At 42.5% G+C, this 25263-nt stretch overlaps 2 protein-coding genes across 2 annotated transcripts in view; one reads left to right on the forward strand and one right to left on the reverse strand.

Moving 5' to 3' along the window:
• The window catches only part of ARID4B (AT-rich interaction domain 4B), an 88195-nt gene extending 84922 nt beyond the window's left edge, over nt 1–3273 (reverse strand). Inside the window, exons 1-2 of the mRNA XM_054279482.1 lie at nt 3102–3273; nt 1923–1984 (exon numbers count right to left, since the gene is read on the reverse strand). Coding sequence (XP_054135457.1) covers nt 1923–1928 — 6 coding nt within the window. The 5' untranslated portion in view covers nt 1929–1984; nt 3102–3273. The remainder of the gene's footprint in view (nt 1–1922; nt 1985–3101) is intronic.
• A 957-nt stretch (nt 3274–4230) lies between these two features.
• GGPS1 (geranylgeranyl diphosphate synthase 1) lies at nt 4231–23838 on the forward strand. Its single transcript, XM_054280400.1, has 4 exons — nt 4231–4441; nt 8307–8399; nt 17201–17271; nt 20954–23838. Exons 1-4 carry the CDS (start codon nt 4426–4428, stop codon nt 21713–21715), a joined length of 942 nt encoding a protein of 313 aa, XP_054136375.1. The 5' UTR covers nt 4231–4425; the 3' UTR covers nt 21716–23838.
• Nucleotides 23839–25263: the final 1425 nt, after the last annotated feature.

Genomic DNA, 25263 nt, shown 5'->3' on the forward strand with positions numbered 1-25263 from the left:
GCTTCAAAGTAATGACTTACAGATTAACCTCCCTTAACACTACAGGGCACAGTAAATAAAGTACTGGAGTTATCTCAAGCATACATAAGTTTAACACTAGACACACACAAATTGCAAAGCTACAGACTTAAACTTAACACCTGAACACTCTGACAGAATTTATCCTAACTTTAAAAATAAACATGCAAGAGTAGTACAAACTTTAGTGAAGACTAAGTAAGCTCTGAGGGTTTTTAAAAAAATACAGGTCTATTAACAGGTTTTTGTATTTGTTACTCTAAGTTTAATCATCTGTTATACATTCAATTCAGCCTGAAGTGGATCTGTATCACTGTTTCACAGAACACTTTGCGTTCTACTTGTGATCTGACCTCCTCATGCTCCCAGCTGTCTATCTACATATTAATATGGCTCTAAAAACTGAGTATCTGAACCTAATCTCTATGGTAACTGTAAGATTTGTTTACATTGAAAAAGAATATTAGAAACTTATGTAAATTTAACTGTCATTTAAATAAGTTTTTTCCTTCTGGGGAAAAAAGCTCCCTATACTGCCTCCTATTTATCTTGCTTACATCTCCAGTATCCCCACCAGGCAATGAGCCACATTGGGAAACCTCCCTATCATACAACTTCAACAGCCTGTTGTTGTAAATTCATAAATAGTTTACTTTTAATAAGACAGACGTGTGCAGTATTTTATATCTTAGCACTTGCTAAAGAAAAATCATAGGGCAATTAAAACGTGATTTTTCAAAACACTGCCATAAAGTCACCAAAGTAAAAAAAAAACCATACTAAACCTTTAACAGCTATACAGAAAGACTTCACTGCTCAGCAAGTCAGATCAATCTAGAAATTAACAGAGTCTATTTCATTTACCATTTCTAGCAGTGAATATAGTACTGGGTGCACACTTTACATAATACTTATTCACAGACAGTAGGCAAAAACTCTTGATAGTAGAAGAACCCACATACAGACTACTGCTTTTTATTAATAAACACCAAGGAATTGATGCATCATAGGTTTGGAACAATTGTTTTTTCTAAGATTTATAGTATTTTGAAGTGAGATTTACTGCTGCCCAGCAGGACCGGGAGCTGAATTACACGGGGGTGACAGTAACACGAATGGCAGTTTGAGCGAGACATATCGGCAAAATGGTAAAAAAAGCCCTAACTAACACAGTTGTTAAAAACTACTTTTAGGCACACAGTTCTTGCCCATACACAGAAGAAATCATTCTATTCCACCAAAACGATCTTTTTTGCTATTTAGCTTGCATAATATACCAAACATCAACAGTCTAGAAAGGTCGAAGAGAAGAAAAATGCATGACAGTGAGGTACATGAATACTACACAGCACCGAGAGGAAATTAGAACCTGTTAGAAAATCTTTCCGCACCTTACAGCAATCATTTCACTGCGGAGAATCGCTCACTTGCACCCTCCCCGCTCTCATCAAGATTACTCATTCAACAAAACTCCTATTGACGAATAGAAAGTAAGTAAATCTACCCTCTATTCAAGTAAACAATGTTGTAGAGCCAGCATTTCCCCCACAACGCTACTTTCTCGAGCAGGGTGACTGTGCCCTGCTCCTCCATGAAGCAAGCTCAGCCCAGGCAGCCATGTCCTTATTCTCCTACAAACAATGTTTGTGAAGGAGAACAGCCCCTGCTCGGGGAACTCACGGCTTCCCCCAGCATAACGCGGCGGAGCAAAGCCCGCCCCACGATCAGCGAACGAGTCAAGGCACCGAAACACGGCAGTGGGGGCGAAGCTGCCCGCAGTCTGGATCTGCACCAGCGCCGAGCCTCGCACCGGGGTCGGGACAGATGGACTGACAGATAGGACAGCATTTTTCCATGCAACCCTCCCTCCTTTCCCCTCCCAGGCACACAAGCGAGTGTTTTACCTTCATGATGAGCTCAGGCTGCGGTAAAAGCCTCGATCGTGGCTGAGCGGCCGAGGCTGGACCTGGAATTTAAAACAAAGCGCTAAGGCACCGCACCAGCCGCTCGCACCGGGCGGGGGGAGGGGAGCCAAACATCGGGTGGGGGCGCTGGGCTCCTCCCGATACTGCCCCTTTCCTTGCCCGGATCCCCCCTTCTCCCGCCGCTCACCCCCTTCCCTCTTTCCTCGGCCGCCGTTTCCCCCCGCGGCTCCCACACGCCGCGGCTTCCCCTACACTCGCTGCCACTGACGCCATTTCTGTCAGAGGAGGAGAAACTTGCCACAACAACAACCCACCCCCGGCTGCCGCGGGAGGGGGAGGCGCCCCGGCCGCCTCCCCGGGGCGCTGCGCCCCCTCCCCGGGCACCGGGCGGCGGGAGGGCACCCGCGGGTCCCGGCGCAGAGAACACCCCCCTGCTCGCTTTACCGCGGGGGGAGACAGAGCGGAGAGAAGGAGGGCGAAAGGGAGGGAGGCTCTTCCTCCATTGTACGAGGAAGAGTGCCCGTGTGCACGGCCGTGGAGCGGGGTGTCGGGAGCAGTCCCCCCACCCCGACACACACGCTTTTGTAGGGGCTGCGGCTCCGGATCGCGGCGGCTCCTCCTCCCTCCGTCTCCCCCCCCTAAATAAAGGAAAGCGCTGACTCCGCCGCAGGAGTTTCGGCAGCAACAGCCGCAACTCCCCGGCTCGGCGCAGTGGGTCCGGGCGGGGGGAGGGAGGGAGAGCAGGCAGGAGGCGGCGGAGGAGGGGAAGAAAAGGAAGAAGAAGAAGAAAAGAAGGGAGCGGGGACGGGGAGGGAGGAATGGAGGGGGGCGGGGAGAAAGGGGCCCGACCTGCTCGGCGGGGACACGGAGCGTGTGTCTGTACGAGTGTGGAGGAGGGGGCTCCGTCCCTCCCGGCAGAGGGGCCGGAGGAGAAGCCGCCGGTCCCTTCCCCCGGCCCGCCACTGGGTGTTTGGGGTGGGGGGGAAGACGAAGCATCGGCGAGTCCCGCCGCAGTCTCGCTACCAGGAGAAAAACAAGCGCCCCCCTCCCTCCCTCGCCACCGCACGCCCGGCCCCTCGCCCCCACGGGGCCCCCCGCCGCCTCCCCGCCAGCCGCCGGCGGGGCACGGGGGCTCCTTCTTCGGCTCGGCGCCCTCACCTTTGTTCCGCTGCGACCGCCCGCCCGCTACTCCCCCGGCCCGAGGCGGGGGGCACGGAAGGGAACTGGGCGAAGGCTCCTCTCAGCTTCGGGCACCCCCGGCCCCGCTCAACGCTGCTGCAGCGGCTCCGCTGGCGGCGGCCCCGCACGGCGCGCGGAGGGGCCGATCCGTCCTGCGCGGCCCCGGCGGCGGTGACTGCACGGCTCGGTCCCCCTCCCCCTCCCGCACCGATGACTGACTGACGGGCGAACGGGGACGGCCACGCCCCCTTCTCCACCTCCCCCATTGGGCCGTGTCCCGCAGGGCCCGCCTACCCCGCGGCCCCATTGGCCTTCGTGTCGGAAATACTGACATCATTCTTCTCCACTTCTATGGAAACTGAGACTCGGCGCCGAGGGTGCTCATGGGGAACGCAGTTCCTACTCGTCGTTAGCAGCGTTTCTGGCAGGCAGTGCTGCGCGGCTCAGTGGACAGCAACTCCCAGAATGCACCGCGCACGGGGGGCGGGGCACTCCGGAGAAGGCTAACGAGCCGAGGGGGCGGGGCGTGCGCGTGCGCGGGGGGCGCTCGGTGGCGCATTTTCCCCCCAGGAGGGGAAGGTGGCGCCCGGCGGGGCGGAAGGAAGGAGGGGGGCGGCGCTTCGCTCTGGGCTCTGCCGTCGCCAGCGCCGCCACTCCTGGAGCGGCGGCTGCTCAAGGGCGGGGTTTCGGCTGCCGCCGGCGGCGGCGGAGGAGGAGGAGGAGACGACGACGGCGGCGGCGGCAGCAGCAGCAGCGAGGCGAGGTGAGGTCGGCTGCCCTGTTAGCTGGCTGTGGGTGGCGGGGGACCATTGGGATCCGGGCGGCGGAAAGAGAGGGGGGCGCCCCTCTCGGAGGGGCCGGTCCGAGCCCGGCTGCGGGGGAGCGGGTTCTGCGGCCGCCCCGCCCCGCCCAGGAGGGGCTTGTAGGCTGCCCGGGAAGGGGCCGGGGGAAAGGGGGCCGCCGGTAGTGCTGGGCGGTGCCGGCGGTCGCCGGGGCGGGCGGAGTGACTGACAGAGCGCTCCGGGGCCGGGGCTGCGCTGGGCTGGCGGCGGGCGGCGCTTCCCGGCCCTCCCTGGCGGCTGAGCCCGACAGCGCCGATCAGAAAATGGGGGTGGACGGCGGGCGGGGGGAGCGATGCGTCCTCGGCTCTCAATCTCCTAAAATGGCGCTGAAGAGCTGGGCCCGCTCGTCCTGGGGTTCTGGAGGCAGCTGAGGGAGCTGCGTCTGTCGCGTTGAACTCCGAAAAAAATGAACCTTATTTCCGTCGGTCCGGCTGTGGCGGGAGCTTGGCGGCAGCAGCTTCATGTTCTCTGTGGAATGTGAGTTTGAACGCAGCGCTCCAGCTGCGGCCGCGGGTTTTGCCGACTCATGTTCTGTGCGCGGGTCAGGCCGCAGCTCAGAGACCCTCCCTGCCTGCGGGCCGCGACTTCGGCGGCCAAGGTATTGTTCTCGGGCTTCTGCAGCATTCCTGCTCAATTTTTCTTGGAATTCCCCATTGAAACGGAGCCACGATCTCAGGAGTAGGGTGCTCGTGTCGTTCAGACGTTAGTGGAGTGGCACTATGGAAAGCTGTTGTTTACTCAGCTGCATCTTCGGGGAAAATGTGTGGTCTGCCACTGCCCTTCCACCTGCGGGAAGCTTGCCCGCCCACAGCTTGAATGCGAGGTGTTGTTAGGTGTCAGCCTGGGAGAGGTTATAAACAGGACTCTGCTAATTAGAGTGGGAATGTGGACTGGTGGCCCAGTGGCATTTGGATTAAGACTTCTGGTAGTCTCTGTTTGAAACAGTAGATATTCATTCACTATGTTTTCTGTGTATTCTTTTTGAAACTTTGCTTCTCACTCCTACTTGCTCCCCCTGTCTGGGGCTTCTTCCCCCCCAGTGGTTGCAACGAAGCCAGTGTCTCCGTGCACTAAATTCTGTGATGGAGCTGATTTGAGAACCTTCTGAATGGTTCATTTTATACTGGAGCTCTTTGCTTTTTTGGTAGTTGTCTCCTATTTTCTCTGTAATTACACTATGACTGCAGCCCCTGAAATGATGATACTTTTTAAAATACCATCTGTATTTTTAACCTGGACTATTTCAGACTATTCTCCCTATTTGGGAGGAGGGGAAGAAAGGTCTGCGGAGTGGAATGGAACAGGGTAGCATGAGAAGCTGTTTTGCAAAATTCCAAAGGGAAACTTTTTCTTGACATTTGGCCTGGAATTAATCATCATTAATCATCAACTTTCATCCTCTTAGAAAGGTTCTAGACACAGATCACAGCTTCAAGTATGCCTTTAGAGTAGTTCCACATTATGGAGGCCCACATCACCATCTTATCCTCGTGTCATGTGTGTTTTCAAAGAGGTCATCAGAGATAAGCTTTGGTGCAGTCCAAAAGGCAGCTGTTTGGGCTCTCTGTTGTGTGTGGCTGTTCTTCTTGCCTATGTGAAGATATAAGAAATAACTGGAAAATTAACTTTGTCATGCATATGAATTGACATGCAGCAAGTTCATGTGCTGGTTTATAAGGTAAAATGGCCTTAACTGCTTTAATCCTATGAATAAGCATAGACGTAATCAATTCTTGCACTTTCACTAGCAAAAGGCTTTTGGTAGCCTTTCATTTATTGTTTAACTGCTGGCTTTTACTTTTTAGTGGGGTATGGTGACTTGAGATCTTGTGTGTAAATCACTGAGAAGGGTAACTTCCATAACAAATCGGTCAGTCACCTCAGCAGGAAACTCTTAATATCAGGCATTTCCCAAGTGTGCTGTATGTGATAATTTTGTGCAAAGAGCAATAATATTACACGTGTGGTATCATGGTATTTTTGCTTAGAGGCTTTTGTAATGAATTTCATTTACATGTTCCTTTATCAAGGGTCCCTTTCTATGTGTAAGTTTGGGGGAGGTTCTGTTCACTGTTTGTGTGCTAGTGGGTGTGTTAAATGTGTAGCTGTCTGATGAATAATCAGACTTTTTTTTTTTCCTTGGTAAATCCCTGGTGGGGATTTACCTAGAATTTCATTTAATGGTAAAATAGTAGTATAGAAAATTTTAATTATATTGATTTGAGATTTGTTACTTTTGTTCATTAGATCTTTTTTTGCCTTTTATTAAAAGAAAAAAGAAAGTAAGAATCTCTGTACTTGTGGCAGAAGTACCTGACTAATTTTCTGTTGACATTTAGTATTTCAGGTGAACTCCTATTAGTTTTGTGCAGAAAGATGCAAATATTTAGGTTGATGCTGTACAATACTAATGAATTTCAAGTTAGTTGGGGGTTCTGAATGTTGGCTTACTCCCTTGTAGATGAGCAAGAGACCTAATTCCCTGAGGGAAGAGGAAGAACTTTAACATTTACTTCTAAGCAAGAGCTTTTCTAGGCGAGCACTTCCAATGCTAACATCTCCTCTCAGCCTAGCTGGATAGCTGTGCACTTTCAATTCTGTCACTGTCTGTGTGGCTTTTTGACAAGTAATAGTCACAGGGGAGTTGTTAGGTTGATAGTATATCCTTATATCTATCTCCACCAGATTCTTTCTGCTTAAAACATCTGGAGTAGACTCTGAAGATCTTTGATTTTACCTCCTTACTGAAGTCCTTTGAGACTTACTCTTTATATATAAGGGTACAGTTTGACAGCTGCCTCTCAGTGGCAGTGCTGGTTGGAAGCACTTCAGTTACAGCAACAAGCTGACAACAAAATAAGGAGTCAAGGGTGTCAAATCTGATTTTGATTAGTGTGTGGCCTGGCCTCTAGTTGTGCTGGCACATGGATAGGATGGAGAGGCTGTACTTCTTATCACAGCATCACTGCCAAGAAAATATGCAAAGCTTTCTTAAAAGGTGCAGCCTTATGAGCGTTTTGTTGACAACTGTATTTGGTTACATAGCCTTTCTTGCTCCTGAAGTGCCAATACATTTGGTGAACACATAGAGTGAAGCAAATAAAGAAGTTGATCTATACCTAAACTTGGAAAATAGTTATTAACACAAATCAGTTCCCCAAGTACAGACTGCTACAAATGCTTCTGGATGTGGAAGGTGGGAATGGGAATAGACAGACCTGACTGACCTATACTCTCCCAGCTCCTTGTGCACCTGCTCCATGGCAGAGCTTGGGAAACTGAAAACTCCTTCACTTACAGTGAGCGTTATTTAGCAACAGCCAAAACATCAGTGTGTTATCAACAGTATTCTCACACAGAGCCCAAAGCACAGCGCTGCAGCAGCTACTAGGAGGAAAATTAGCTCTAGTCTGGCCAAAATTGGGACATTAATTTACATAACTATTCACTTCCTCCAGCAGCAAAGAAATAAATCCTTTGCAGGATACTAGCAAAGTATCTGAAAAGTGATGCTGAAGTAGCATGAGACTTTATGCTGCTGCTGCAGTTCCTGTCTTAAAACTACCTGAGAAGAATTGTTTTGAGTTGCTGCATCTGCAGTGCAGTAAGGAAGGCTAGAGGTGAAAGGGTAATAAATCTGTCACAGAAAACAGTTTGAAAAAAAAATGCAGATGGAGGTGACCTAAAGTATGTGACTTGAAGCTAATCAATGGAAAATTGAGCTCTGCAGGCCCTGGATCCTAAAAGATTATTCATAAGAGTCTATTACATTTTATGGTGTGTGGGAAAGTGTGTAGAGCTGTCAGTATGTTTGAACGGTGGTAGAAAAATTGTGTATTTCTATTTTGACTTATAACAAAAGATTGAGGAATTATATCAAAAGACTGAAGCTAGTATTCTTCTTCTTTAGGTTGCCTTGGTCTGAGGTATATTTTGTGCTCTTAGACATTGCCGCTTTTGAAATGTCTGATGTGTGGAGAAAGCATTTAGCAGATAAATTCTGTGAGGTTTTGTATGAGTGTCTTTAAAGATTTGCAGTGGAGCTTTGAATGGTAAAGTTTTAAATACTTCATTGCCTAAGCAATCTACTACATACAAAAAAGTAAGCAAAGTCTAGGAGTTGGCTTTAGCTTCATGATTAATTAAACTGTATTTAGCATGTATTATATGTGTTTCCTTGGTAAATGACATATGGAAACCTTTTGTATACTGAAGGTGTCATGCACAAAATTGGAATATTTGCACCTAACCTGTAAGTCAGCTGACATTTTAGTTGTATGCATCTACTGCTTACTTACACATTTTTAAATCTAATTAGTGTTAATAACACTCTCTTTAACAGTGAACTACGTCTTAGGAAAGAAAGAAATGGATGGGATGGATGAAACATCTAAAAGAATCCTAGAGCCATACCAGTATTTGCTTCAACTACCAGGCAAGTTTCTTTGTACTGTGTTGTTTTAAGTATCAAAATTGTTTTTATAGCAACCTTTGTCTTGGGAAGCACAAGCCAAGAAGTTTTTCTCTTCTTGATTTGTGGATTTAAGAATAATAAAAAGTAATACTTTTCAGTGTTTCTATTTTACTTGTTCTTTTCTTCCTCTTATGAAACCACCTTTTTTGGTGAGATTGGTACAATACCTCTTGTGTCTGTAGTAATGTTGCCACATTAATATTGCAATTGTAGTAAGTCATATTGCAGTTACTCTGTTCTCCAGAGTAGCTGACTTTATGCTTTTAAAAATGGATAAAGGCAGGTACTGAAGACTTGATCCTGGTTTTAAACTCAGGGCTGACGATATTTTGTTCTTTAGTTGCTTCCTGTACTGAATTCTGTGGGTTGTGGGTTTTCTTTTGGTTGAGGGGGAGGGGTGGTGTTTGAAGGGTTTTTGTTTGGTTAGGGTTCTTCGGGAGATTTTTTGGGTGTTTTGTTTTGTTTTTTGTTTGGTTTTGTTTTGGGTTGTTTTTTGGGGGTTTTCATTAACCTGTTCCTCTTGTGTAATTTATTCTCCTTGGTGCCTGTAGAGACAGGTGTTCTTATGGCCAGTTTCAGCTGTCCCTATTCATGGCTTGTTTCACTTGTCAGAGGTTCAGCCAGTCTTTGGGTACTATCAGGTCACCAGCAATACATTCACATGAAGTTTTCAGTCTTGCACAATGTAGCAGAATTCAGGAGGCAGTTTGAAAGCAAGCTGCTGTATGGATATGCCCCTTGGAAGCCTCTTTGGCTAAACAATCACATTGCTGTGACTTTTATTTGTACACCTAAAGTGTAAGAAAGACCATACAGGCTATCAAAGTGACTAATTTTGTAAAAATAGTGGCAGAACAACTTTGTCATTGGAACTACTGCATAAATGCCTGGTTGCCCTCTGTCCAGCTTATATTGCCTGCTGAAGGAGTTAAGGAAGATAGAAAATTTGGGTAAATATTAAGGAAATACTTCTGATCAAAATTATATTTGACCAGGGTAGAAGACCTTCTGCCTAGACAGGCAGAGTACTAAGTGGCTTTTGCATATCTCTAGCAAGAGCTGTATGTCAGTAGGGTGGGTCCTCAGAGTCCTAATTCATTATACCTGAGTATAATTAATTTCGTTATTAACCTCTACAAATATCCAGGATTTTCTTGCCAACATTAGTGATTTCATTTGACTTGGCAGTTAGCACCAAGTTGAAAACTAAGAAAAGGAAAGAATTTGGCAGTTGTATGCCTTTTTAATGCCAGGAGGCTTGTTTCCCACTCCCTCATGTGTACTCCTTCTGGCTATGTTGAACTGGGTGGTGGTCTTTCTAGAGAACTACCTTGAGAGTGAGTCTGTGATATTACAGAGAGCTTTCTAAGCCCTGGTCCTGAAAAAATTTGCTTTCCTCAAACATAATCTTTAAGTCTACTTTTTATATTATTAGATTATCTCATTAACCAAGGAATGTTGCAACACCTCTGCTTTAGTTGCTAATTATTTTTAAAGCTATTGTAGACACCAGGAAGAAAAGCTTAGCTTCCTAGTAGGAAATATACAACACCCAACAAGTGCCCAAAAAATCTTCTATAGGCAAAAGTGCTTGACTAAAAGCTCTTCAGTTACCTTTCACTTTAAATGATGCATCTGCAATATGTTTACCCTTCCCACCTTAATTCCTGTGGCTAAATTCCTTCCCTTTGTGAGTTCAACTGTAATAACTCTTTACTGGTGGCTTATGTAACACTACACTCGCTGGCAGTACAGGTGTGTTATATCCTGTCCTGCTAAAGAATCATAAATCTGATAGTCCACTTTACCATGTCCACTTCTTGTTAATTTAGTGTATGTTTTGGGGAAAGCAAGAGATAAGATACACTGCTCTCTGTGCAGTAGTGGTGGTGTGATTCAGAAGAGAAAACTTCCATTAAACTAGGCAAGTGAAAGTGGTGTACCTGTGGGAAGCTTGTACTGAGGAACAGGTGAAGCAGTGAGGGGTCCCAGTCATAAACAAACTGTGTTTACTGTGTTTGAAGCACTGGCTTTGCCTAAGGTCAGCTATGCCAAGTACAGATCAGTGGGAGCCAGTTACATGTGTGAATCTTGGAGTCAGTGTGAGCACCAGTGCTTGGTAAGGGTGGAAAAATTTGGCTTACAGATGCTGTTTGTGCCTAGAGTGGAGCTCAAATGAGATGCCTGAGCTAATACAAGAGGCCCTTGTTGAAAGAGGCAGTTTCATTCTATCCTCTTAGCCTCTGGCAGTGTTCTCCTGCTGCTTAACTTGTGCCAGTTCTGAGCCTGCTAATCAAATTGTTAGGTAGTATCAATCACCTAACCTGTTAAAAACTTGCCTGGTAATCTCTTGTCTTGTTAGTGAGCAGGCAGGGAGACAGGAACAAGAAGCTGTTTCTGTGTTGGATCAGTTTGAGCTCGGAGGGGCTTTGCAGAAAACTTGGCTGAGTATCAAATATGTACACTATTGCTCCACAGTAGTCCAGTTCCTTATCTTGAAACACTAGTTACACTCTCCAAGCAGTTTAGTAACCTATGGTTGAATGAATGTAGATACATATCAAAGTTTGTTTGCATAAAAAGGGATTGTATAACTGTGTTCAGGTTGGTAGCAGGGAAGGGAAAAAGCCTGCTAATGTTGTCAGTAGTGTAAGAGCACAATTTTTTAACTGCGAAGTATTAACCACTTAGTAGGGGAAATTGATTACTCTGTTTCCCGTTGCTGAAATAAGACTTTTGGTGGCAACACTCTCGGGGTGATACTTAAAGTAACCTTGTATATTTCTTTGACTTCAAACAGGATAGGGAAGCTGCTAGGCTTAAGGGATTTTTAGTATGGTGCTATTTTAACTACTAGTATGGTAATTATGTTTAGTGTGGTAATTAATGTTTATTCCTTCTTGAGCAGAAATTATTGCTTGGGAGAAAAACATAGATTCTGAAACAGTAACTTTTCTTGTAAAATTTCATTGGAGTGGAACATTGCCATACTAGTTTTTAGCGATGTTCTGCTTAATCTAGAATTTTTTCACTTAGTATCATAAAGTGCAGGACTGACTTCCAAAGATTCTGTTGAGGTTTGTTCCAAAAATGTCTTAATTCACACCCATGGCGAATCTTTGATTTTTAAGAGTCTGAGTTAACAGCAGTAGCTGATATTGCAACACAAAGGAGTATATAGAATTTCAGTTGTCATTAAACTGATATGGTTAATAGCTTGCTGTTGAAAGGGGCAGATTCTGATCCCATTCATGACTGTGCATCTTCCCATTCTTGTCCTGCTGGTCTTGGCTGCAGTCTTTCCTGCTCTTGTTTAGCAAGCTAAACAGTCAAGACTGGCTTTGTTGTTCAGCTTTTTCTGCTGGGTTGTTGAACTTGATCAGCCTGGTGAAGGAGTTAAGCACCACAGGCCATGATCCCTACCACTGGCACAACTACCCTTGGCAGATCAGAGGCCTCTGCTTAGGCCAAGTTCCTGAGGGAGGCTGCACCTCTCTGGACTGTGAGCTGCAGGGATGCCTGGGGGGCACCCACTAGCTGGAATCGAGTGATGTCCCTGCTCCTAAGGTTGTGTAGTTGTGGAAAACCTATGTCACTAAGCAAAGGAATGGTGGAAGGGGGTCAGCAGGCTTGCACAGCATCATAAATAACAAAAATTACAAGACTCTACAGATTCAAGAATCTGAAACCTCCAGGTATATTGACAGAGGGGCAGAAATAGTCTCTGCATGTCAGGCTGGGAGATGGATACTCCTGCAATGCTGAAGGCTGGTGGCCTCTGACACCAGGAGGGAGATTCCTGTTCCTTGAACAGATGTGCAGTTGCCAAATAGGTTCAGTGCACTGGAAGAAGACACATGGCTGGAAGCTCTTTATGGGCCTTTTATAACCTGAATGATTCTATGGTTTTATACAGCAAGCACCAGAACAGCGCCTAGGGCAGCAGCAAGTGGTGAGACTGAGCAGATAGTGGAGAGATTGACTCCTGTAGGGAATAGAGCCTTGTGGTTTTGTTTTAGGGAGATTTGCTGCTTCTAGATACTCCTGATAGGGATGTGAGGAAGGACTGCCAAGGTGTGTTTCACCTTTAAATACTTAACCTTACAGTTTAAAATACTTAACTTACAGCTCTTCTACTTGAATGCTAATGGGTATAGCCCGGGGGTGCCTGAAGCTTATCAAGCAATGGAATGAGGACCAAGGCAACAGGAAGCCAAGTGGGTCTTCTCTGTGATCCTCACCCCCTTCTCACAATCGGGGGAATAAACAGATACTGCCTGTCTACAGCCAGTTAATTTCACAGCTCATGCTGTTAGCAGAGCTTTGGCTCTTACAGCCTTGAGACCTCCTTTGCAGAGCAAGGACTACCAGGAGGGGATAGCATCCACCTGTCCATGTCAGGGCAAAAGTAGAGATTATAGTAAAAGAAAATGACTGCACACAGTCAAGTAAGGAATTAGTGAACTTGCAAACAAAGTGTGTAGGCTGATTTGAACAAGACCCTTAGTAATCTACAGATAAGATCTGAAGGTGAATCATCCCAGCACTCCAAAATGGAAGTACAAAAGAACTTGATAGGGTAAGCTCTTGCTTTTTGTGGGCATCTGCAGGACTGGATGCTTCTCTGAAGTATGCATTTATACAGTTGCAGACATTATTGGGAGTAAAAGGGAGAAGGTAGAATTTGGATGCAGGTGTAGGGCAACAGTTTTATTGTGGTATAGACACACAGCTAGAGTGCTGCAATGGATGCATGTGGATGGCCTAGGAAGACAATCTGAGGTAGCAAGGAATGGGAGTTACATTTTATGTGAAAGAACAGTTGAATTGCATGGAGTTTTACCTTCAGTCAGATGAGCCTGTTGAGAGCTTATGGGTTAAATTTTGAGTGCAGATCAATAGGAGTGACATTATAGTGGGAGTTTGCTACAGACCCCCTAAGAGAGAGGAAGCAGATGAGACTTTCAGACAACTGCAAAATGCTTCATATTTACAGGTGCTGATTCTTTTGAGAGACTTCAGTTACCTCACAGTGTGGTAGAAGAAGCATCACGGCAGGACACAGGCAGTCCAGGAGGTCTCTGGAATGAATTTATGACCTCTTGCTAACACAGGTGACCACAGTGCTGATGTAGGAAGTCATTATGCTTGGCTTCCACTTAAAAAGAAGGGAAAAGTGGTTAGGACAGGCTGGAGGCAGCCTCAGTTGCAGTGACCGTGGGATAGTGACATTCAGTATGGTGAGAAGGAGCAAGGCACAAATCAGGATCACAATGCTGGGCTAGTTAACCCTGTTTTGAGCAGAGGAGTTATGCTAGAGAATTCTGTCAATGACCTCAATCACAAGTAGCTGCACAGGTTAAATGTGTATGTGTCTGCTCTCTGCCTCTCTTCATGCAGTTCACTTATGCTGTTTGTAGTGTTCTTGTAGCTGCTGGGAGAGGTCTGCCTGGAGACTTTATCCATTTAGTTTTAATCCATCAGAGGATGCAGCTAAACGTGCAAGTGTACAATACAGCTCAGGTAATACAAGAGCTTTCTTCCTCCAGAAGGGCAGTGCCCCTTCCCCTGACCCTCAGCATCTCCTGCTCACCTTGTACTGATTGTGGCAGACCCACTGCAGGAGCTGACTCAGTACATAAAGCTGGCAGAAAGCTAACCTAGCAGAAAGCTGTGTTCTCTGCTGGGCTAATGAGTTGAATTAGCTGTAATCGGGGCTAGGTTAATAGTCCCTCTGTGCTTTCCCATGCTGTTCTAGCCCTTTCATGAGCCTTCTCTGTAAGTGGGGTGCTGCCTTAAGGGCAAAATTTGTGGTTACTTGAATACAGCAGAAGTGAAGAAACCCTAACCAGGAGCCTGTCCAGAATGGAGGTCTGTAGTTTTTGGGTCTGTGCCCTATCATAAGAACAAGTGTGTATATAAAGAGTAAGTTGGCTGATTTTTTTCCTTTTTTTCCCTTTAGATGAGAAGCATCTCATCTGAAGAGGAGGAGGGACTGTCCTCAATACAGTATCTTTAATCTAACTTGATGTTTGTTTGGAGGATAAAGCTTTAACATTCTTAGCTGTAGAAGGAATTTCTCAGTGTTTTTCTCACCTTTTCCACCCAGCATTACTAAGGAGAAAAGCTTTCCATAGTTGCTGTTTGATTTGGGTAATAATTTGGGATCTTAGGCAGATTAAACCAAATGCATTCAGCAGAGCTTTGATAAAAGCTTGGTGCAGTAATGTCTATTATTATAGCTCTATACAGTAGGTAGAGCTTCTAATTTTGGGTGTTAGACCTCTATTCTTCCATTTTACAATAGCCTGCTTAGAATAATTACAGAGTAGTGGAATGTGACAGTGAAGAAACTGGATAATTCTGGCAGTGCTCCTTTTAATGTCCTAGTGTCCCTGTGTTGTTGTCTTGTCTAGTTCAGGGAGAGGAGGGATGTGGCAAGGAATGGAATCTTCTCCATCCAGGCTTTAGAGACAGGTATTGGAGGGGTTTGGTCTTTTGCCACCACAATATTGCTGCAGGCATAAATTGTGTGTACAGAAAATTGCTGTACTATTGCATAGACCAGGTAAGAGCGACTTCAGAATCAGATAAAATAGCATTTATGTAGCCATAATGTTCCTTTAGAAGACAAGCAAATCTGCATCTACAAAAGGAAAAATAGATGTCTCACTATACAGGTAGTGTTTTTTTCCTTGGGTAGTCGGTGTCTAGGAAACCTTGCTACTCAGGGTAGACAAGTCTAACAATTCAAATGCTGCCTGGACCAAGGAACTAAAGTGACTTAATCCTTTGTGCATGTTATAATCCATTTAGAGTGTGTGCTAGTAGTCAAGTTCCTCATGATGAAATAATGCTTGTTGCTGAACATCCAGCATTCTTTAAGTGTGTTTTCTAGGAAACACATTCAGAAAAACAGGATTGGCTGCCTAGTATAAAAAGAAAAAGCAGGTGTTGTCTGTATCCAAGTAATTTAGAAGAGAATAAACAGCTATAGATAAGGTATAGATTAGGTACAGTTCCTTAATGTGATATTCTCTGACTGATTTTTGTTATGAATGTGGTTGACATACTTGTTAATCCTTAACTGGTAAGCCATACAGTTTGGCAAATATTTATAACAGTTATTCTCAAGGGGAGACAAAACAATCCTTCTGTTCTGCAGAAAACTGTTAGTGTTTAAAACCAAGCACAGACAACAAAAATGGAGAAAACAAGCCAATGGCAGTGTATGTCCAGGTAAGAATGCCTGTTCACATGTGGCAGAAACAGAGGACAGAGATCCTGGGGACAAAAAGGACCATTTTGTTAATCTTGTCTAGTGAGAACCAGAAGATGGTGGTGACAGGAAGCTGTGGAAATCATTGAGAACTGAGACAAAAAGTGCAGACTTCTGATCCAGGGAGGAAGGTTATCACCCTTGCTACGGAGCCCAACACACAAAGCTATTCCTTACCTGATGGGGGCTTAATTAGGAGGGGGAAAATTTTCAGTCCAGTTTCTCCAGGGTCTATCACTGCAAGTGAATTTACCCGTACTTATTATTCTGTTCTGTATACTCTGGCTACAGAGTCACAGAGAAGCCTTAGGGAGAGATTCAAATGTTGACATTTCTTTGGTGCTATGGGCAAGATGGAATTATCAACAGGAGGACTAGTATTGCAGAATATCTCAGTGATGTCTCAGTACATCTTGAGTCAAGTAATACGGGTTCCATAGGTGTCTATGTTGCACTTGCTTTGAAGTTTATTTAAAGCTTTTTCCAAATGCTTGTTTATGTGAGCTATATATACAAATATACAAAGCTGTTTGTGTAAACCTATCTTGCAGTTATTCCAAGATATTATACATAGCTGAGCTTCTCAAAGTTCAGAGCAGAATTGTCTCAGTGTGGATCGGGGATACCTTTATTTCATATTGAACATGACTAGATGCTGAATAGATATTTGTACATGAAAACCAGCAAATTACTAAAAAAATAGACATCAGTAATGCATAGGCATGCAGTTAGCTTCTATTGAAATTCACTCTGTCATGTAGAAAGTATCTGGATTGAACAAAACAACATGATTTAATACTAAACTTGGTCATTTGATGTTATCTTTAATTGCTATGAAACAAGATGACTGCCTGGCTCCAACAAAGTAGATTTTACCAAAGCAGACCAAATCCTATTTGTAGGTAGATTTCCCGGGTATAAGATAAATATCTGAATTCTTGGAGAGTTTTATTCTGTTCAGAATGTTCTGTTCAGATTTCTTAGTGTTATTTAGTAAGTATATGAAATGTCACTTTCCTGTCTTACAAATTTACAGTAACAAGTAAAGAATAATACTACAGGAGAAAGACCTAAAAATTGACAGAAATAGCTATTCAACAAATACCTATACTTTCAACTAAGAATGAATCATAATTGAAACTTTTTAATCTTAAAATTAACATGCCCTGCAAACTAGCTGATCTGTACAAGCTACCAACATGGTCAGGATCCCTTACTAATTAAATTGTGAAAACTAAATATAGTAACCTGTAAATAGGTGCTTTAAATATTCCTGAGAAGTGTTTAAAACTGAAACTGCTGCTACTTGATGTTTATTGAATGAGGAAACAAGCCATGCACTGATGTATTTTCCACTTTTGTGTCGTCACACTGATGAGTTTTTTAATTGGGTCTCGAATCAGCTCTAGTTGCTAAGACAAACTGTTGTGCCTAATTATGAACTCTATTATTTTTATAAATGCCTATAATATTTTTATTGTAGGTAAGCAAGTGAGAACCAAACTGTCACAGGCCTTTAATCACTGGCTGAATGTTCCGGAAGATAAAATACAGGTACTGCCTAATTATTTTTAAATTCTTTTTTTATTTTTTTTCCTTCCAAGACCATTGGTAACAGATTATTCTCTTGCATAGCATAAATTATCAGAAGTCTTAAATGCACTAATTTCTGAATATGAAGTGAACTTTCAGGAAAACAACTTCAATGCAAAGCTTTTACTGTGATGCAACACTAAAGAAATTATTTCCATGTCTTACTGGAATAGTTACTTCCATCCAAGTGTTCAACCTTTGAAGTTGTAGATAAGTAGCTATCATTGTTACCCACTTAACTCAGTTTTTAACACTGAGTTTTTAATAACTTACAAAACAAGCTAGACAACTACCTGGTAGACTTCACAAATATAGTGTTTGAAAATAAAATCTTGATATTTTGATACAAGAATATCGAAGGCAGCAATTAAATCAACTTTAAAAACCTAAAACTGAGAGGGATGTATCATTTAGTCTGCAGTCCTTGCTTTCTAATGGGAAGGATTGTCTAGGAATTCTCATTGTCTTTTCTCTTGGACAAAGTGTGCAAGATGCATGGCTGTGGCTGTGTATTTAAACACTGTGGCTTTTCAAATTAAATGTTATCTGCCTTTTTAGGTTAGACTGCAGTTTTGTTAAACTGCTACGAAGTGTGCAAAATATTTTCTGTCCAAAGCAATATAAGGAATTGATATAATTGGTTGTGGTTTTTGACACCCAGCTGATCCTTTAATTTCATTAATTGTAGGCAGAAGTATTCTTTAGCATTTGTGACGGAGTAATTTTTAGGGTGGCTTAAAAGTGACACTTCATAGCTCTCAAGCAGCAAAGTGATTTGAGTGGTTTAAGAGGCTGCATTTCATAATCTAGGAACTCTTCCATTTTTCAGCCTATTTGTGTAACTGTCTAGCAAAATTTATTCTGTCTTTCAGCTAGACACATCTTACCCTTGTGCTCAGACAAACATCCAAATAAAACAAATAATATAGCAACCTGTGTATTGCATGTATGGGTTTAATCTAATATCACAGATCAGAATTCAGATTGGAAGAAGCCTCTGGAAGTTATCTAGGACAACCCTGTACTTAAAGCAGAGCTTGCTCTGTAGCTACTTATGGCTTCTGGAGCCCAGTTGAGTTTTGAAAATCTGGTGATGGGGTTTCTGCAGCTTCCCGAGGCCTGTCTTCTCATGCTGACCCCCTCTCATTATAACAAAACCTTCCATTCTATTCAACTAGCAGGTTTTTGTGTCGCAATCTGACTGTTGCTTCCTGCTCTTTTGCTGGGCACCCATGACATTGTGGTCCATTTTTGTTTAGTGCTAATAATAAACTGAAGCTGCAGTGCCTCTGTGTGAACAGAAGTTACCAGTTCTGTCACTTCAAACTGATGATCATGTAACTGCTTGAAAACTTGGACCACTTGTTTTGATTGTCTTTATGAAGAAAACCAATGCTTTAATGTCTCCTTTACTACTTAAGTTGGTTGTAGTGGCAGGAAAAAACAAGACCCTGTCATCTTTTAGTCTTCATAATGATGCAATTATTGCAGCTTCTGTGCATTTTAACTAAGGATGGTTGAAGTCTGGAGGACCACCTCTGGTCATCTTTTTGACCTCTCTCATGATCTCCATAAGATGTCCCTTGTGTCTCACAGCCTGATTAATTTCCAGCTATTTGTATTTCCTTTACTAAAAGTTTGAATTCTGGTGTTCTTTCTGGGGCTTTTTTCTTACCTTAGATTATTTGTCTTTGTGTAGTTTATTTAGATTATACCATTGAGGCTACTACAATTGAGGTTCCTTGGTAGTTTATTTTACTGTTAACTGCCACTGTTTCACTTTTTGCCCCAACCAAGTGATCTTTTCTCCCAACACTTACTGAATTCCTTTTGGTGCTGCACTGAAACACTTCAACTTCTCGAATTAGAGAACACTGGGTTTGTCAGGTGAACTTCTCCCTGAAAAGGCACTGAAATGGCCTAGCAAGAGTCAAGCAAGTTCTAAAGTTGTTGCAAATAAGGAGATGGAAGAAACCTGAGTGTTGGACTGATAGTGCAGCAGATACTGATTATATAGGTGTAGGTTGTAAGAAAACATAGCACTCTCTGCTGGGTCTTCAGCTTTCATTATGGAGACCAGTCTTTTCATTTCCTCAGGCTACTTCCTGATGTCTTCTAAAATAATCTTTTTCTGATATCTGAAGTGTTTCACACCTTTCCTTCACCTTGGAAGCACTTTTGGCACTATCTTAAGCTCACAAGGTAATTTGATAGAAACAGAGTCAGGAAACACTGTTTCCTTTAAACCTTACCTATGGAAGCTGCAAGAGGTCGTGAAACTGCCCGTGATATGAAATAGGTCAGCAAGAGAAATACTAGAGTAGGCTTATCCAGTGAACTCACAGAACACAGGGAAATGTTCCTGATAGTACTGACAATGAGATAATGGACCAAAAGTATATTCAAACAAATAGGTGTGTAAAGTTGCCTTCAGTAAGTACTCTATCCTTTGATTTCATGAGTGTTTAAATAGGCTGTTCTTGCAGTTGTATCTTGGGAAAGGGATTAAATTCCTGGGGTGTGAGTTTTAATCTTTGGGACAATGTTCACTGAACACCAGGTGGCTTGGTGCTCGAGAAAATGCTTACAGCAAAGTCTTTATTTTGTCCTACAGCACTTGCCAAACAGGACCATACTGGATATTTGCTGCCATTTTATGGTGGTCTTAGTGTTTTTAACAGTTGTTTTGATGAATTTTGACTGAATGCAATGTTTGTAGCTAAGAAGTATAATTGGTTCATTAGCTCTAAAATCATATCTTAATCAGATGTGTTTTGCCATGAGTTTATACAGTGTGCAGTTTTGTGTGCTTAAATTTATTTCCATTTAAGCAGGTGCTGAATATACCCGTTGCTTGTGTGGCAGCTGTGGAATAAAAGCAGCATATACTGTTAAAGCTCTTCATTTTTTGATGAGTTGTTCAGGTTCTGTTCTACTCAAATGTAGTCAGCTACAAGCCTAATGTTGTGAACAGTTTATTGCACACCTCAGGTGCTGTGTGATACTGGTCTACCTAGTAACAAGCAGAGTGTAGGAAGCTTCTCGGAAGAAATTGTGGCTGTTGTCTTTCTGCCAAGAATTTTCCAAATGATGTTTCAGAGGGAATAGTCTGTCCTTTAAGAGCTCAGTACTGAATATAACCACACAAAGTGTGGGAAAAGAAACATGAACTCTCCACTTATCAAAACATGGTTCACAAGAGAAATGTGATAATGGATGATACCCGACACTCTCAAGAACTGACTTTGGGAGATTTCAGGTTTGTAAATCTAAACATTTAAAAACACTGTTTATTTTATTTTCCCCTAGTCATGTTTCTAATAACAGCTATTCCATGACTCCTAGCCAATGGTTTCTTTTAGAACTGTAGCAACAGTGAAGATCATGCAAGTGGAAGCATTTCAGGGAGTAACTTTGAATCTGAAAACATTACACATAAGACTATGTGATCCAGGGCTTAGAGCAAACTGGATGGTGAAGAGAAGCATAAATCTGTACTAACAGTAAAGGCAAGTTGCCTGAAGAGGAACCTCAGTGATAGAGAATATAGTTATTTTAAACATTATCCATTTTAAGTATAGTCTTGCAAAAATCATGGTTAAATTACAATGAGAGACTTAACACTTGTCTTTTCTTGTCATAGGTTATCATTGAAGTGACAGAGATGTTGCACAATGCAAGCCTCCTTGTGGATGATATTGAAGATAACTCAAAGCTACGACGGGGCTTTCCAGTGGCACACAGTATCTATGGAATTCCATCTGTAATCAACTGTGCTAATTATGTTTATTTTCTTGGCTTAGAGAAGGTTTTAACCCTTGATCATCCAGATGCTGTTAAAGTTTTTACTCGTCAACTTCTGGAACTCCATAAAGGTCAAGGCTTGGATATTTACTGGAGGGACACGTACACCTGTCCTACAGAGGCTGAGTATAAAGCCATGGTACTGCAAAAGACAGGCGGGCTCTTCGGATTAGCTGTAGGTCTCATGCAGCTCTTCTCAAATTATAAAAAGGACCTAAAGCCACTCCTTAACACACTTGGTCTCTTCTTCCAAATCAGAGATGACTATGCCAACTTGCACTCCAAAGAATATAGCGAGAACAAGAGTTTTTGTGAAGACTTAACTGAGGGCAAGTTCTCATTCCCAACCATTCATGCAATTTGGTCGAGACCTGAAAGTACTCAGGTGCAAAACATTTTACGTCAAAGGACAGAGAACATAGACATAAAAAAATACTGTGTACATTATCTTGAAAATGTTGGTTCCTTTGAGTACACTCGGAATACATTGAAACAGCTTGAATCTGAAGCCTATAAGCAAATTGAATCACTTGGGGGAAACCCTGAGCTTGTTGCACTAGTTCAACAGCTGAGCAAAATGTTCAGAGAAACTGAAAATTAAGAAATTGACTTCTGTCTTTTGAAAACGGGAGAATAACCAGATGGAGGGTTGTGATAATCAGTCTTATGTAAAACTTCTTCTTGTAGCCATCTTACAGAAATTACTGTTAAAAATAACTAGTCATTGAGTTTTGAAATGTATATACCTTATTATCTCTAAAGTCTTAACTGTAACTGCTTACAGTTGACTTTGTTAAAGCAGATGTATTAGAACTAAAACATGTTTTGAACCTAAGGGTAATAGTCTTGACAGAATCACAGGCATTATTTCATACCTAAAATTCTCATGCCCCTAACCAGGCTATGAAAGGATTTTGGTTGAAATTCTGTGTTAAATTAAATCAGGTTGACATGTGTATATTATGCATTTTAAACAATGCTCTTGTAAACCAAAATTTGTGTTAAAAAAAAAGACGGCACTTCAACTACAATTCACATAAAATTGTGTGATATTTCTAAGTTTGACTTGTGAAGATCAGGGGGAGCAGTTTACTATGTCCTAGAGTGAATATCCTATCCAGCTTCTGTGGATATTTTCAGGGGAATGTGAATTATGAAAGATACTATTTCATATGCAAATAAGACATGCTCAGTCTGAAATTGTGACTTGATAAAGATTTTGCCGTACCTTAGAGAAAAGATTTCATCACATCAATGAAGTGTAAATTTGCTACTGATTCCAGCTCTGTAGTGAGTAATTTTGCTCACCTGGTTTTAGATTTTGAAATTGTCAAACATTCTGTAGCCAGAAACTTAAATCTATGCATTAGAGCTCATATATGTAACTGCAAATAGCAACATAATGAGCTGCTATTAGAAATGGAAAGGGATTCATACCAGGTAACTTTAGGACACTGTAATTGGCGCTGGTCTCTTTAATCTCTGCTTATAATTGAGGGGCTTCTCCAAGACTTTATTCATAATTCATATTTCATTCCTATCCTGAATTGCTGTCTGGAGGCATGTTCAGTATCTCTCCAAAGAGACAAGAGCTGTAATTTTTTTCTTAAAACAAAGTACAGTATCTTGTTTTACAAGCTACAATACCGCTTCAGTTTTGTTAATTGCTTAAATAGAGCTTTAAAATTATAGACATACCAAAATAGAACTGGGACTGAGAGCAAGATTTAGGGGTAGGACTGATAAGTAACAAAGTTCTCTGCTCAGAGATATATATAAAGTATAAATATATATAAATGTTAATAAAATGTTAGCAGAGATGTTTGGGTTTTTTTCTTCCCTGGGCTGGCTTTAATCAGGTTCAGTTCCCTTAGTATTCACAGGTATATTAAGCTTTGCCTTGGGGTAGCAAGGTAATGGTTTGGATCAAAGGTAGGACTGGTGCTATAAGCTGTGGTGTTAGCTCAAGCATACTCTGAAATGGACAGAGGTGCTTGGCTTCTGATGGCTAAAGGATAGTTTTATGCAGGTGTTCATTTACTGCACCTGGAAAACAGGGAGAGCTATGATCTTGGCTCACTGAGAAAACTAACTGAAGAAGGTTGCTGTAATGTCTTCCCTGGGCAGCCTTAATATCTTTCTGAAAGTGATCAAACATGGCAAAATTGGGGATGACTATTTTCAGGCTGAAATATTATGTAGTTATGGATGATAGCCTGTCCCTTTTATCTGCATGCTGAGGAGAAATCTTTGATTAGACACTGAATAATAGGCTTTTCACTGAATGGAATTGGTTGTGAGAACTGAATAGCTTAAAGTTGGTGAAAGGTGTCTTTAATGTTAATCAAAGAGAATTGTTATTCCTTTTTCATAACTTGCAGCGCTTAGTAAGCCTGTAAGTTTTTAATGTGTTATGTGAAAATACTATCTGCAGCAAATTACATTTATTTTGTGCCATGTCTTGGAAGTTTCTAAGCACTGTTGCAGTTAATGTTGAATAGGGGAAAGCATTGAAAAGATTATTGTTGTCAGGAGAATCTCCTAGTCTTACTGTGAAATGTATCCTTGTGCCTGTTAGGATATTGTAACTGCAACACAATGCAAAGTGCACTTAGTGCCATTTCATTTCTGTTCTGTCGCTGGATGTAAACAGTTCTGTACAATCAGACTTCCATAATGAAGTAGCTTTTCTTACTGTTTGTATAAAGCTTTTCTACCATCTGAGATTTCTGCTATGTCATTGCTCCTTTTTTTTCATTCTGGAAATTCACCCCAGTATTTATTTTAATTCTATGTCTTGTGGCACGTGCCATCATTAGGAGTAGGTACATGGATGTTTTCCAGTTGCAGACCATTTAAACCACAAATGGGTAAGAAGGGAACAGTTGGTCCAGCTTTCTTTTCCCAGGTTACAAGAGACCATGCAGCTCCCTCTTCTGCCTTCAAGGCGTTTGATGGCAGCATTCAAAGCACGTGCTGAAGGCATATCTGGAAAGGCCCACATTGTTGCTCTTCACTTAGGTTAGGATAAACAGAATTGTGAGAGCTGTTCTTGATGTATTCAGGAGTCAGAAGAGGCTGGGATATTTCCCCTTCAGCTGTTAAGCTGGTAGAGCATCTTTAAGTACTAAATGCCAGTAGTAATGATGTCCCTTAGTCAAGGTAGATTTTATTTTTGGTGCCATAAGATCAGTGTGTGCATTTTCATCGACATCCTCCAAGGTTATCACTGGTTTAGTGTTAACTTAACAATGTTATCACTATTAAATGATGCTCCTGAGGTTAAGCAGTGTTAAGAAAAACCCTTCTTTAAAGCAGCATGGGAGTTCTTGTGACTGCACAATTAGTTGTGTGAGTGCCCCTCTGTTGCTATACCTCCCACAACAGAGGGAGTAGGGATTTTTCCTGATCTTCATAAAATATGCACTGTTGTAGAATGGCAGTCCAAGTTGCAAGTGGAGATGCCCACGGGGAAACAAGGGGGATGCTGGTTTCAATGTCAGTCCCTTTGAGCCAGAATCATTCCCCTTATGTTCCTACTATTGCCAGCAAGCTGCACTTTGATCAGGTTATCAGTGCATTTCCTGGGGATTTAGTTCTTGCAGTTCATATTAAGAGAAATGCAAATACTCATCAATCTGGAGCATTCCCCACTACCTCAGTCTGTTTTCAAGATTTTGTGCTTGCTTGGATGTAAATGAGTACTGTCATCTGTCTTAGAGTAGCCAGCCGTTGGATGGGACATTGGTTTTGCTTTTCATAGGCTTATGTTTATACATATACCCCATCAATTATGATGAAAATTACATGATTTCAAGACCTTCCTGAGAAGATAGCTTTCTCCTCTCCTTTTGAACTCAGGCTGTTCAGGTACCCACTCAGAGCAACTTTGTATGTATCAGCCAGTTCTTGATATAAACAACATAGAAATGTTAATGGGAAAAAAACTGTTGGCTGTTCTTTGTTTCTGCTTTTTTGTTAATTTTGCTAATCTGGCTGCATGTGCTATGGAAATTTCCTATATTAATTTCTGTTTTCCTCAATTATTGTTAAAATGCTAGTAAGGTATAAAAATGTGGGGTTTGTGAGATGGTTTGCATTTCTAATGTAAAAATTGGTTTGAACTTTAATATGCCTTTACCACTGAAT

This window comes from Melozone crissalis, unplaced genomic scaffold, assembly GCF_028551555.1.
Source record: "Melozone crissalis strain CALT ecotype California unplaced genomic scaffold, PUWL_Pcris_2 ptg000027l_1, whole genome shotgun sequence".
Taxonomy (NCBI): domain Eukaryota; kingdom Metazoa; phylum Chordata; class Aves; order Passeriformes; family Passerellidae; genus Melozone; species Melozone crissalis.

Coding starts and splice junctions, on each gene's coding strand:
- GGPS1 (XM_054280400.1), top strand. Junction 8,400..17,200: donor GTATTTGCTTCAACTACCAG/GCAAGTTTCTTT, acceptor TTTTTATTGTAG/GTAAGCAAGTGAGAACCAAA. Junction 17,272..20,953: donor TTCCGGAAGATAAAATACAG/GTACTGCCTAAT, acceptor TTCTTGTCATAG/GTTATCATTGAAGTGACAGA.